Source organism: Astatotilapia calliptera, chromosome 5 (assembly GCF_964374335.1).
Source record: "Astatotilapia calliptera chromosome 5, fAstCal68.1, whole genome shotgun sequence".
In the NCBI taxonomy this organism is placed as follows: Eukaryota; Metazoa; Chordata; class Actinopteri; order Cichliformes; family Cichlidae; genus Astatotilapia; species Astatotilapia calliptera.
The window spans coordinates 19908511-19923458 of NC_137426.1; the positions used below are offsets into that span (position 1 = coordinate 19908511).

General features: G+C 41.2%; 1 protein-coding gene across 1 annotated transcript; it reads left to right on the top strand.

The window, feature by feature from the left end:
• Positions 1 to 6: 6 nt before the first annotated feature.
• prkar2ab (protein kinase, cAMP-dependent, regulatory, type II, alpha, B) lies at positions 7 to 14232 on the top strand. The gene is made up of 17 exons (XM_080301845.1): positions 7 to 120; positions 3586 to 3678; positions 3778 to 3905; positions 4013 to 4103; positions 4270 to 4387; positions 6133 to 6205; positions 10240 to 10242; positions 10472 to 10737; positions 10857 to 10892; positions 10966 to 11105; positions 11525 to 11631; positions 12299 to 12452; positions 12553 to 12654; positions 12750 to 12824; positions 12926 to 12991; positions 13114 to 13252; positions 13698 to 14232. Exons 1-17 carry the CDS (start codon positions 16 to 18, stop codon positions 13820 to 13822), a joined length of 1821 nt encoding a protein of 606 aa, XP_080157971.1. The 5' UTR covers positions 7 to 15; the 3' UTR covers positions 13823 to 14232.
• Positions 14233 to 14948: the final 716 nt, after the last annotated feature.

The following is a 14948-nucleotide window of genomic DNA, read 5'->3' on the forward strand; positions in this document are numbered from 1 at the left end:
CTGCAGACTGTAAACATGTCCAAGCAGCCGCAGCCGATCAGCCCGCTGAAGAACTTCTTCGCTGGAGGCTTTGGAGGGGTTTGCCTGGTCTTCGCCGGACACCCACTGGACACGATCAAAGTAAACAATAAACAGCTGCGTGGGTTTATTTGCCACCGTGCTGTGCATGTATTAGACACACAGCAAGGGTGTGAGGTGTATGGGACACTTTGTGCAGGCCTCGGGGGTGTTAGTGAAACACAACCGTGAGTTCAGTGTGAGTGTTTCTGCAGCTCAGAGATTACCTTTGACCCACTTTCAGGCTGTGAAGTGACTCGGCTCACCTGGATACATGCAGGAGGGCTGTCACTGCGTCAGACACTCAAGATCAGATCAATACTGCTGATAATTCAATCAAGCCTGTGTGCTGTCCAGTTTCAGCCTGCATGAAGTCATGGCTTATCCTTGCAAAGACTGCTGAAACAAAGTCCTGTGGTGTTTGGCTATAATGCACCACACCATGTTACAAACAAGGCACAAACACCACATAGCACCTGTCAGCACGGTGGTGGAGGGTTAAAGTTTTGGTGTAAGCTACGTCATAAATAAAGCTTTAGCTCGTATGATGGGCTGATGTCGCGTGCGAACCGTGAACATCTCCATAAATCAGTAACAGCCCACCTGCATGCTTCCAGGTGAGCTGAGTCACTTCACAGCTTGAAAGTGGGTCAAAGGTCATCTCTGAGCTGCAGAAACACTCTTGCGCCCTTTAATTGGATAAGTGGTTCCTGCAACGGTATTGCTGTCACCTCACAGTAGGTGAAGGTGCTGGGTTTGAAGCCTGGCTGTGTGGAATTTCCTCCAAGAGCTCAGCTCCTGAAGACATGCATGTTAGGTTAATTAGTGATTCTGCACTGGCCATGGAGGGGAAGTAGATAAATTGCTTAAAGTGTATAGAACAAGGTGATGTTAACATGTGACTTGTAGTCTAGAGACTAGAAAAGCGCTATATAAATGGGAGTGCGCTACATTACAAAATGGATTATCAGTTAAAATCAAAAAAAGTAATGCGTACATATCTAACATTCAGATTCTGATATGAATGAAAAATCTCAAGCTGCCCTAAACTTGCATTTAAATTCAGTGGAAACAGCCTGTATGTAAAGTGTGTAGAAAAAAAATTCCACCCATTGCATGTCCTCTGTTATGCTGTAAATATTTTGGGTGTACATCATCTCTTTCATAAAATACATGTTTTCAGGTAAAATGGGTCCTTAGGGAAGTTCCTTTCTACTCCAACATGCTATTTTTGGCTGCTCCTTTATTCACGAGGGGCCGTCACAGCAGGTAGCTTTACATGTTTGGCTTGGAGGCGTTCACTGTCGCAGGCAGAGAAGGGGGGTACACATGGGACAGGTTGTCGCAGGGGTAACACATTCACACCTATGGGCAGTTTAGAGTATCCCGGTAACCAAACATGCATGTTTTGGGGAGGAAAAGACCCCACACCCCCTCTTGTTCAAGAGTGCACACCACAGCACTACCCTGTCCCAAGTGTTTTTACCAAACAATCACACACAGACTGAGATGGAGTCCTCTTCTTGCCCAAGAATAATTTGACAAGCAGTCGAGGAGAGCCACAAATATACAAATTAGACTTAATTCACATAACCTCTTTCTGTAAAGATATGAAAATAACCAATCACTAAAAAGCAAAACCTTTCATTATATATGCCGTCACCGCGCAGAAGGTGACGTATTTGTCAATAACCTTCTGAAGTAGGGCTGTGCGATATGACCAAAATCTCATATCCCGATATAAGACATCTATCGTTCGATAACGATATAAATCACAAAAATGAAACATTTTCTGTAAATTCTGTGAATCTCGGGCAGCTCGACTTGCGGGAAGTGTTTCCAGCTGCGCGTCATGTAGCTGGAGTCGAGTGTTTTAACCGATGCATGAAACGATACATTTTTAGACATAAGTTGTAACAGCCGCTGTTTTCTTTGTATTTATTACACAGCGTGCTGCGGGGAAAAGCCTGTTCTAATGTTTGAGTCTAAGGTTTATTTTTTAGCACCTGGCGGCTCTTTTTTTAATTCTCATCCGTAAATAATCTGCTCTTTCACGTGATTCAGTTTATTTTGAAAAGTCTCAACAGGATCTTGGGCTTTATTGTGAAAGGTTTATGTGGACCATAAACAAGCGGATTGTTGCTAACCACAACGCATAAAAACAGGTGCTTGTCTGTCCATAGTGTGGTTATATAAAATATAAGAGAGAACTTTACGAAATTAATATAGCCACTACAGTGACCATCAAAACAATGAAAAAATATTGCCGTAAACAGTTTATTTTGCGACACCACGAAACAAACCATAGCATAAAATGAAACAATAGAGTTCCGATAGATATATGAACAGCCCTATTCTGAAGTCTCTTCCAACTATGAGGTCCATGTTCCCTGTTCTGTAGAAAGGCAGGTCAAAGGCAGGGTTTCACTTGTTTCACTTGATAAATGACATCTTAGATTATTAAGAATGGTTTTGTAAACAGGAGACACTGGAGTTGTTTTGGGGGGTTTCTCTCAGGGTGGCGTCCACCCGACCTCCCCGTACAGGATAGAGTGATGGGATCTGAAACTGTTTCCAGTGTTAAATCCAAGTCCTGAGATTGTGATACCCAGCAGAGCTCTGGCAGCAGCGTGCATGCAGATTACATTTGCATATTCAAAAACTGGTCAAACCTGCTGCTAAACCAGAGCAGCTGCTTTTTTTTCTAAAACGAAACCCAACTGAGCTTTCAGCTTCCTCATCAGTTCCTTTTAAAGTAAACCAGGCAATTTTAATATTTCAGCTCCCGTTATCATCACGATAGTAAACCAGCACATCTAAGTTACCTGGGGTTTGGTGGTGTTTAGTGTTAAATGCCTTTAGTTACATGATAAGTCTAATCAGACCCTTTTTAAATAGCTAAAATAATCAGATTTGAAGTTAGGCAGGGCTTTTTCACTAGAGGGCGCTGTTCCAGCTGAGTGCACAGTGTCAAACTGCAGCCAGGTGAAGAATATGACGTGAAACTACTATGAATGAATCGATTTTTTTTTTTTAAAGAAAAGTAAACTGTTTTGATTGTTAATCATCTTTTCAGGTTCTGAAGTGTGCCCTGATCATGATACATGTTACACAAGTGATTTCATTGTTATCTTGGTCAGTGTGTCGTACTGATAGTTACTCTGTGATTCCCACCTTTTTCTTCCACTCATGCTCTTGAGCAGACAGTATAAGGAGGTTCAGAGGAAGACAGAGGTCCTTTCTAGTGCTCAGATTTGCAAAGGAGGCTACAGAAATATTTATAAATAAAGCAGATGCACACCTTAACACATGAGCGAAGAAACGACATGAAAGGAGAAGGTCGATGAGAAGTGTAAAGTCAGTCAATGACCAGCTACATGTAAATCTGTTGTGTACTTTGTGTATCTGGTGGTCGTGTTTGGATTAAATCATGCACGCAGTCCACAAGAAGAAGAAAAGAGCACGTTTCCATGGAAACCTCAGGTTATTTGCACACTTCACATCCTTTTCTCGCTCCCTCTCTCTCAGGTGCGTTTACAAACTCAACCAAAAGCCAAACCTGGCGAGAGCCTCCTGTATGCTGGGACCATAGACTGTTTTAAAAAAACTTTAGCCAAAGAGGTGAGCATGCACACTGATGCAAACTCTGGCATTTATTAACTAAAATATTGTTTTTGAGTCCTCAAACTGATGTTTCCTCCTCCTCGTCTTCCTTTACAGGGTATTAAAGGACTCTATAAAGGAATGGCAGCCCCCATAATCGGAGTCACGCCCATGTTTGCTGTCTGTTTCTTTGGGTTTGGGCTGGGAAAGAAACTGCAACAGAGAACTCCCGATGATATCCTTACGTAGGTCATTGCTTTGTCACGGGTGGCGACAGTTTGGGTTGATCCTGTCAGACGCTCTGTGGTCGATTTCTGAGAGTATATCAGCCCCGTTCTCTTGTCTCCTGCAGGTATCCACAGCTGTTTGCTGCTGGGATGTTGTCTGGCGTGTTCACCACAGCCATCATGGCTCCTGGAGAGCGCATCAAATGTCTCCTACAGGTCAGAGGTTAAACATGCATCTGATTGCTCTCACTTTGTTACCTGAGTAGTTGATTCGACGTGTGGAAACGCCTAGTATTTCTTTCAGCCCCTCCTGTCAAAGGTTAGAAGTTATTATTTGGAACAAATCTTCAGTAAGTGTAAAATTATGCGTGTGTGTCTGCAGATTCAAGCTTCCACGGGGGAGGTGAAGTACGCAGGACCCATGGACTGCGTCAAACAGCTGTACAGAGAGTCTGGAATCAGGGGAGTCTACAAAGGCACCGCTCTGACCCTCATGAGAGGTGCTGCTTTACTTAAATATTCATTATTTGCTCTTCATTTCTTAGTAGATCAAATATTAACACTTCATGTCATGTCTTCACAAACTTTCTGCTTACATTTAGTTTTACTAACCAAATCCCTGGAGGCCTGACAAACATGCTCATGTAACCTTTCCCAAGATGTTTTTAAAGCTATTTTAAGTCCTCCATTGTTAATGTCGCTGTGTCTGCTGCCACATTGTTGCAGTGTTTGGTTCATGACCAGCACCACCATCAGAAAAACTCCTACCACATGACATAGAATGAGTGAAATTGATGTTTTTGCTTTGCCAGCAAGAACAAAGTTGCTTTAGTTGTTCTGTCGCACTGTGTGCATCTATCCACTCATCCACACAACATTAAAACCACCTTCCCAGTACTGTGTAAGATCAGATCGACTTTATTTATCCCAAAGTTGGGAGATTCCTCTGTTAGAGCCGATGAAAAAGTATAAATGGATAACATAAGAAGAATGGTATGAAACTCATTTTTTCCTTCTGATGCAAATCCAGTCATTTTGTTCTAAGAGCAAGCATGAAACATGACGGAAAGTGCTAGTTCAGAAAAGAGCTTCAAGGTTTTCTATATATAAGCTTTCCTGGGGTAAAGAGTTCATGTGGATGCCACTCAAAAAAGCAACAACACAATCTTGGAGATACAAAGTTGAACTTTCTGGATATTATCTCAAAATTCTGCAGTTATTTTCTCAGTTTGAGTTGGTAAGTTTTTCACTTGGCAAAAAAAACTAGATCTTTGTACTGGTAGAAACAAGATTCTATAGCACAATAAGGTAAAAACGTATCAGAAAGATTACAATAATGTAAAACTAAATAAAAGTATAAATGGGGTGGGGGTGTCCCGTGGTGTCTTCCACTGAGGCGTAGGCCTTTGATGCTTCGGGTCCTGTGGGTTGAGGGGTGGGGTATCTGTGGGGCAGGATTGTTTGGGTGCGGCCCACGGATCCTTGATGGGGTTGTGGTCTAGGTGGTTTGCAGGACTTGGGCTCTCTGTTGTGCATTGTTTATGGTGTGGTGAAGCGCATTGTCCTGCTGGGTGTTGGTCTGCAACAGTGTTTAGATGGGTCGCGTTTGAATGCCAACACTCTATTCGTGAGATACTTCTGGAGCATGCAGAGAAGCAGCTCGAGGCCACGTTAGCTGCTAACTCACACGAAACTGTCAGCAGCTGAGTCTCGCCGTGAGTGACACAGGCACCACGTTTTCATGAGGAAGAACAAACCAGCACACCCGAGGACGTGGAATTTAAAAAAAACCAAAAAAACAAGATACTTCTGTATTCAAGTTCAGTGAAACTCATTCTGATTATCACCATGTCTCTGATGTGTAAAGATGAAAACCATCACAGGGCGATCTCTGCCTGAACGGCTAACAAGGGCTACCCTCCAAAAAACCCGAGATCTCTTCTAGTTTTGGTCAAACCACATCTGAGGGCTCAAAACTGAAGGAAAGGGTTAAACAGCTCTTACAGGCTTTCAGAAAACGTCAAACACTTGATCTTTAAATTAAAGTAATTATGACTTTAATCCATTTTATTAAATGTCATTGGGTAAAGTAGTCATATTTAAGTTGTTTGGGGTGTTAAAGTGGAAAATTATGAAGTTCAAAGTGTGTGTGTGTGTGTGTGTGTGTGTGTGTGTGTGTGTGTGTGTGTGTGTGTGTGTGTGTGTGTGTGTGTGTGTGTGTGTGTGTGTTTGTTTTGTAACTCAGATGTTCCAGCCAGTGGGATGTACTTCATGTCTTATGAGTGGTTGAAGAATCTCCTGACACCTGCAGGAAAAAGGTTCATATTTGCTCTGCCCTGCAGCATTTGCAGCTGTGTGTTTATATAAAATATCTGAGCATTGGGACTTGTACTCTTGTCTTCGCAGCCATAACGAGCTCAGTATTCCCAGCGTGCTGTTTGCAGGAGGGATGGCCGGCATCTGTAACTGGGCTGTCGCTATTCCCCCCGACGTACTCAAGTCGCGTTTCCAGACAGGTTGGTGTTTGTGATCAGTATCCATCCTAGTTTAGTGCTGCAGATCCTGGAGGTTTTTTTTTTTTTCAATTCTGCTGATTTATATTTGAAGATTTTTGCACTTTTTGTATTTTAAGATCATCTTCAGTTTAATTTTGTTCAGTGATTTAAAAAAAAAAAGTTACATTCATGCTAAATGTAAGGATGCTCTGTAGCCTGTGGAAAGTTTGAAGCTGATTTTTCATCAGTCAGAAAAACTGAAGATGAGTCCTGTTTCTCTGTCCGCTGCCTGACCTCCTCCTGGTATAAGCAGCTTTGTCTTTTAAAACGTTGTCTGTGACCAAGTTAATAAAGTGTCTTTCTCTCAGCTCCTGAAGGGAAGTATCCCAACGGTTTCCGTGATGTCCTGCGGGAGCTGATCAGAGAGGAGGGCGTGGCCTCTCTGTATAAGGGCTTCAACGCTGTCATGCTTCGAGCTTTCCCTGCAAACGCGGTGAGTCTGCTTCACTTATTCTTCAGGCATGATTGATGCAAAAAGAGATAAATTACACTGGAATGGGAATAAAGTGATTTAAAAAAAAAGTAGAACAGCCAGTTTGTGCGTGCTACTCTTGTTCGTGCCGTTTGTGCACTTCAGCCTTCTGCAGAGGCGAAGTGACAGCAAGCAAAAGCTGAAGCAGTCAAAGCAATGAGACGTTTTCACTGCAGCCACTGTTTGTGCTTCTCATGCAGCTTGTTTGATCTTTGTAAATCATGGTGAACTCCTCCATCACTCCCTTTCCTGTTCGGGCTCCCTGTGGAGCCGTTTTTCAGGACAACTGCACACAAGCACATCTGCTGCAAGTCCCTCATTCTTCATACACATTCATAAACACGTTTTTTGATTGTTATTTATGTTTTTTACCTCAGCTGTAAGAGGCTGATGGGGTATTGTCAAGGACATCAAGTTTGATAATGCGATAACTGCGATAAACAAATTTGAATCTCAGTGACTTCAATTTTAAGGTCACAGGTCAAATTTTCTGAAAATACTGTGAATGTGATAACTCAAGAACAAGGTGACAAAGGAATTTGAAATTGATAGTCTAGATGTGTCCACTGGGAGGCTGAGGTGGTTGCCAGTATTTTTCTACATATCAGCCCACTGCATCGTTTTAAATACAGTTTACAGTTTAACTCTTGGACCATAAACAAAGCCCAGATTCACTGTATTCATTTCCAAAACAGCAAATCTGCAAAATATCTGCCTCCTGGCATCTTTAAAGATGATTAATTGGCACATTTTATCTCATACATGGAAAAACTACGTCTGGATACGACTTTTTTGTAGTATGAATAGCCTTTGGGGAGGTTGATATCAGCAGGAAAAGTTGTAAAAGTTATGAAAATAGAGTTAAAGTTTACACCCTCCTTCACATTTTCCAATGCTAACAAGTATCGGCTTACATGCAGATGACTGCTAACAAAGTGACACCACTTTAAAGTACACAGTAAGCGTCTGGTGTTAATTTCAACAGGGGAAGCACAGCGAGCCTCACTGTTCCACATAAAAATAACTCGAGTAAAAGCCAGCTGATTATTTCTGCGTATCTGTGGTGAGCTTTACTTCCTCCCCGCTTCGTAGACTAAACAGTTTTTGTTTCTCGTCTTTTTGTTACCAGGCTTGTTTCTTAGGATTTGAGCTCGCAATGAAGTTCCTGAACTGGTTGGCACCAAACCTGTGACGGAGGCTCGGCGTCACCTCGTTTGTGATCCCTGGGAAACGCACGCACGGATCTGAAGAGATTTTAAAGAATTTCCAACTTTTTGATTGTTTCTGAAACATTTTGGTACAGTGCAACACGTGGATGGTTCAGACCTGCTGAGAGTCGATTGGAAAATGTTGATTGGAAAATCGTGATGGCTTGGCTGTAACCATGCCAACACACACACAACACACACACTCAGTCGAATGTTCTCACTCCTTTTGTTTTACTTTTTTTTTTTTTTTTAATTGAGTTTTTTATGTTTTAAAAAAATGGAGTGAAGTGAACATGTGCCTTACCTTTTATCTGCGAGCTGGTGGACGTATCAGGGAAAAGGTGCATTCTCTCGTGCTTTGTGTGCCGGGCTCTCAGCAACACACACCTCTGAACTGTCTGCATCCTCAGTGATCGATAACACAACCTTCACTTTCTGTCTGACTAATGTGAAATTATAGGAATAGGCATAATGGCTGTGATCGAACAGCACATGAATGGCAACATCTGTAAAAATAAATAAATAAATCAGAATCCATAAACAACAAAAAAATTCCTGCTGTTTTTTTGTTGTTGTTTTTTCTGTCATGTCTCCAGTTTTTTTCCAGTTTTTACCAGTTCAGTGTGTGATTACTGTAGTTGGAGATGTTGGAAAAGCCCCAACTGCTCTCCTCCTGTCTGCATGTCTTTATTCAGGCTGGCAGCATATCATCAATTTCAAATAATCCTAAATAAGCAGTTTTGATATTTTGAGTTTTTTGAGGAAACCATACTGGGGTGGAGCAACTTCTATGTCCTTAAAATACATAAATGCATACAAATCATTTTTTTGTCTCATTTATATCTAAAAGTTGTCTTTGTTTTCTTAGAAGAGATAATGATACAATAAATAGTTGTATGCATTAACATTTAAACACGAGGACGGGGGCAGAAGAGTTCGAGCAGCCTCAGCAGAATAACTAAAGGCAGGTTTAGGGTCACCTGATGGAGCCAGAAGTGTGAACTTTCTGACAAAGACAAGTTTAAGCTTAATCTCAAAAGCAGGGAGGCTCCAGTGTATGAAAAAGTGTTTCCCTGCTTTTCATAATTTTGCCTCATGGTGCTGCTTCAACTACAACAAAAGCAAAGCATAAATATAAATTACTTATAATCATTGAAACAAATGTAAACAAGTAAAAAAAATATGAAAGTATTATAAATCATCTTAATTAGTAATTGGAGGTTTTTCTTTGCAGTACCTGCTGCTTTACGTGTGAGATTCACCATCTGAAATCATATCAGCTTGGACTTTTGCGACATGCACACCCACAATCACAGTCGTCAACTTAAAGTGTATTTCTTCCTGGAGTAGAAACTCCTTGAGCCAGAAATGGCTGCACAAATTGCCAGATCGAAATTTAAACAATGATTTGCCTTATCGTCTTCAGCAGCTGCAGAGTCCCTTTAAGAGGTTAGAATAAAAATAAAAACCTCAGGCAGTTTTTCCCAAAAATAAACTCAGTGTAACTCTAAATTCGAGTTTCTCTTCTTCCTTCATCCATTTAAGTTATGCATGCAAAACGTTCCCTTTTGTTTGAGTCATATTACCAAAACCATTTTGTACCATAACAGGGTTTTATGTTTGTACCGTGATACAAAATGAGGACAGGAAGAGGAAGATCATAAGATCATCAGAAGATCAGAATCATGTATCTTGTAGAATACAATAGTCAGTGTTGTAAAAGGAGGACAGGAGCAGAAGATCACAAGATCCTCAGAAGATCAGATATCAACCTCCAACCCCCCACAAACACCCCAGCCCCATCACCCGGGGAGCAGAGGAGCACAAAAGACTAATCAGTGTGTGTGAGGACACTTGCATTGAAGTTATTTTGTACTGTGATAGTTACTTTTTATTTTCCAGCGAAGTACTGCGTTTTTCATAACTGTGCTATATATATTTATGAATATAAATGAAGACATTTGGACGTGAACACCAGCCTGACTTCCAGGATAAACTGTTAAAATCACTCTGCGTGTGTTGTTTCTTTGCCAGATCATCGTGCTCTGAGGCTTGATCCAGTGGACAGCCTTTAATTACATGTGATGTGAAAAGACCTGGTCAATACTTTCCGACAGGCTGTGCTAAATAAAAGAATCAATACAGGGCAGACTGGGAGAGGAGGAGGAGGAGGAGGTGGAGTCACTATGCTCCAGTGATGATGCTTCAGACAGAAAGTGTGTTTATCACATGCTGATTGCTGCATTTTGTTATTCCTGCCATCGTAAACTGAGGTTAATGGAAAAGAAGCTCTTATAGACTTTTTTTTTCCTCCATTAAAGCTCCTGACCTTTGAACCTGAATGATGAGCACTGTAGAGATACCAGCTGGTTTGAAAGAGCTGCTGCAGGGATACACGGTGGAAGTGCTTCGTCGCAGGCCTCCCAACTTGGCCGAGTTTGCTGTGCAGCATTTCACACGTATTCTGGAGAGCCAAAGAAATGACCAGCAAGACAAGAAACCCAACACTGAGTCTGTGCAGAAAGAAGTCACTTTTGAATCAGACACAGATGAACCCAACAAACATGAGGAAGAGGAGGAGGAGGAGGAGGAAGAGGAGGAACCAGTCCCCGTTAGTGAGTATCTCACTATTAACACTGTTACGAGCACTTCTGGAGCTGTTACAGTGAAGTGTGCTAAGCCCTGGCTTTAAAAACACTCAGTGTAACGCTCTGACCTCTCTCTCTCTCTGCAGAGCGCCCCTCTGGAAAAACCAATCGCAGAACTGCAGGTCAGTAAGTGGAACGGCGTGAGTCAATGTGGCTACATGACTCCACTTTGTTCATTTGTTTGTCTTGCTGCAGTTTGTGCAGAGGCGTACAACCCAGATGATGATGAGGACGATGACACAGAGCCTCGGGTTGTGAATCCCAAAACAGACGAGCAGCGTCGCCGGCTTCAGGACGCATGCAGAGACATTTTACTGTTCAAGACATTAGAGCAGGTATAGCAGCTTAAATCAGGTTTTAAAAGAAGACGTGGTTCCCCTTGTGATGATCATAGACAGAGACCTGCAGGAACAATGTCCAAGACCAGAAAGTGCTGCAGACCACAGCACTCAGGTTTTAAATGTCATGTTACTGGCTTACTGTAGGTGACAAAGGGACTTTTTTTTTTTTTAAAATGCAAAAGTCTGCTTCATTTTTCAGTTCTTTCAAATCAAGTTTGGCTTTTGCTCTCTATAATTTTGGCTTCACATCCTACACCGTGCCTGCCCTTTACTATCCTCTCTCAACTGTTCTTATATTTAAGCTTAAGCTCCACTTTTATATATGTTAAATCAGCTTCAAATGCCTTTTTTAAATATGCATTCTTAGAATTTGTTTCATAAAAAGAAACCTGTCTCGTTATGTTTTCCTCCAGGAGCAGTTCTCTGAGGTTTTAGACGCCATGTTTGAAGTGTTGGTCAAACCTCAGGATCACATCATAGACCAAGGAGAGGATGGGGACAATTTCTACGTCATAGAGAAGTGAGCGAGGTTTACCTTCTTTTCAATATTTAAACTAAACCTGCTCAAATCAATTTAATTTAGGTTATAATGCCAAGTCACAAGACAGAACTTTATTTTATAAGGTAAAGAACTTACAATATTACTGACAAAATCCCAACCATCAAGCACTTGGCAACAGTGGGAAGAAAAAACTCAGTTTTAACAGGAAACCTCTTGCAGAACCAGGCTCAGGGACAGGCAGCCATCTACTTTAACCAGTTGGGGTTGAGGGAAGGAAGAGAGGATAAAAGACACTGTGGAAGAGAGCCACAGATTAGTAGTAATTAGATTAATCCTGAATCCAAACTGGGAGCTGGTTCCACAGAAGAGGGGTGCGAAAGCTGAAGCCTCTGCCTCCCATTCGTCTTTTAAATATCATAGGAACCACAAGAAAGTCAACAGTCTGAGAGTGAAGCGCTTGAATGATGTGATACGGTACTATGAGGTCTTTAAGATAAGATGGGGCCTGATTATTCAACATGTATGCTATGCCTTCTAATGATAGTACCTAATGTATAATATATGCATAATGTAAACAGAATTGGTCCTAGTATAGAACCTTGTGGAACTCCATAATTAACTAGTATGTAAAGAGGACTTGCAATTCACATCTGCTCCCTCTCTTTCTCTGTCCAATCACTTCCAGAGGTGTCTACGATATTTTTGTACAGAAGGACGGTGTGAGCATTTGTGTTGGAAAATATGACAACAAGGGCAGTTTTGGAGAGCTGGCTCTCATGTACAACACGCCTCGAGCCGCCACAATCGTGGCGACACAGGACGGAGCCCTGTGGGGCCTGGTGAGTCTGACAGAAGAAGATGACCTTCATCCTCCGTAGCATTGTGCTGTATGTGACAGAGTGCGTGAAACAGATTGTTCTTTGGTTGCTTCCCTTTCAGGATCGAGCCACATTTCACAGACTGATTGTGAAAAATAATGCAAAGAAGAGAAGGATGTATGAGGCCTTCATTGAATGCGTTCCTCTTCTGAAGTCTCTTGAGGTTTGCAGACACACACACGGCATTTAAAAAAAACAACAGGATATAAGAACATAGCCACCTTTTATTCAACGTTTATTTCACCTGCTTCGTTTTAGGTTTCTGAGAGAATGAAGATTGTTGATGTTCTGGGAGCTCGAGCATTCAAAGATGGAGACCGCATAATTACACAGGTATAGGCCTGCTTTATCTTGGGTTGTTTTTAGATTCAAGTTTATATATTAAGAACACTTTGGTTAAACTTAGTCTTTTCTGCTGCTTTTTCTTTTTGCAGGGTGACAAAGCTGAGTGTTTCTACATTGTGGAAACAGGAGAAGTGAAGATTATGATAAAAAGCAAAGTAAGCGCACTACTATTGCCAAACCTCTTAATTAACCATTTTATCTATTAATTTTTTTAATAATGTTTGTTTTACTGTATGTCTCAGATGTATGAAATGACTGACAAGTTTCTTTATTGCAGACAAAGGCGAGCCAGCAGGATAACGCAGAAGTGGAGGTAGCTCGCTGCTCCAGAGGGCAGTACTTTGGGGAGCTGGCGCTGGTCACCAACAAACCTCGTGCAGCAACAGTTTACGCTGTGGGAGAAACCAAATGTTTAGGTACATTAAATGCCCACAGATGTTGGTAATGTTAATTGAGTTTAGCAGGCATTTATTTATGCACAGCTCTCCTAAGGTCCCATCACAGCAACTTTACAATACTTTGGTATACAGACGAGTTCATGGTCAACTGAATGACTGCAAGGTGCTCAGGCCCTGTGGCTGAAAAAACAAGCCCTTCCACCACCATGCTTGATAGTTGATATGAGGTGCTTGCGCTGATATGGTGTGCTTAGCAGCACCTGGCTGCTATATACTTACTACTCGATGCCTGTGGAAACAGTGAGTTTTCAGTGTGTGATGGTTTGAGATCTGTGAAAACGTACTTTTTCCAAACATGACTGTGGGAAGAATGATGCAGCAGCCTGACACATGTACCATGTAAAACGCAAAAATACGAAAATGTCTGTGACATGAATCAAAATGTGTCTTTTTTTCCTTCCAGTAATTGACATCCAGGCTTTTGAGCGTTTGCTGGGTCCCTGCATTGACATCATGAAGAGAAACATCTCCCAGTACGAAGACCAGCTGGTGGCACTGTTTGGCTCCAGTGATGATTTGAAACAATAGTACACATTTAAAGTTGCCAGTGTTTTATAAATCAAAAATAGAACCAGTGTATGTGATACTTTTATCTTCCTCTCGAGGTAAATACGGCTGCCTCAATTTGAAGTCATGTTTTGTTTTTTTAATGTGTTCAAGTTTAAAATTCACCATTTTTCATGTGTGATGATGTCAATACTTGTCCAAACAAAATTTGATGCATAAAATAAGATTCAGTCAACTGACTCACGAACAACCCATCAGACTGCAGCCTGGCTGATGCATCATCTCTGTGTTGGTCAGATTGACATGACCATACAGGACACGCATGTAAATAAGTACCTGAAGGTAAACTCACTGCTTTCTGAACCACTCTTGATGTTATTAGTAACACTGTATTTGCTATGCCACAATATAATATTAAAAAGATGGGCAAACTTCTTCTTCACTTTGTTTTAACTAAAGTTATTTTCAGCATATAATCAGATTAACAGGTGGAAAAACTTGCTGTACAACTTTTGAGGGATTTTTCCCACCTTTGTTGGATTGAACAGTGAATATTAGAAAAATAGGGAGAGATAGCGGGGGATGATGTGAAATCAAATTTAAATTATTTGATTAAACGATAATTCTTTTTTTTCTTGGCCTTCAGGCAATTACTCCGATTGATGCAGGCCAAAAAAATAATTCTAATTAAAACAAAACTGAACCTTTATTTAATTCTTCATATACTCCAAACTTGCATTCAAGATTTCAGCTCCTGCAGGGCAGTTAGATTTTCATTTAGTGAGCTCTTCTTTTCCTTTTGTATTTTCTGTGTAATGGACTCATTGTTCAATTGAATTTTTCATCTTTCTGAGCCTTCTTTGTACTGCTATGTGATATATTCAATTTACTAAGCTGTGTCATGTTCTGCATGTCATTTAGCTCATACACCTGTTTCTGCACAGGAATGCATCTTCCAACTCAACACTGACAAATGAAGTGTTAAAATGGGGTTGTGCAAGCAGCCAAAAAACACAGGAAATACAATTTCAGTCTCAGAGTTGTGATTAAAACCTCAAATTTACTCATCCGATTTCTAAAGTTTTAGGTTGTTTTTATGTCATGAAGTACAAATGAACCCAAAAAAACAAACTCTTGAGGTCTTCAG

Bases quoted from the DNA above. Each gene is read 5' to 3' on its own strand.
- prkar2ab (XM_080301845.1), top strand. From the start codon at position 16: ATGTCCAAGCAGCCGCAGCCGATCAGCCCGCTGAAGAACTTCTTCGCT. The intron at 121-3,585 runs GTAAACAATAAA...CCTCTCTCTCAG, and splicing joins ACCCACTGGACACGATCAAA to GTGCGTTTACAAACTCAACC. The intron at 11,632-12,298 runs GTGAGCGAGGTT...AATCACTTCCAG, and splicing joins AATTTCTACGTCATAGAGAA to AGGTGTCTACGATATTTTTG.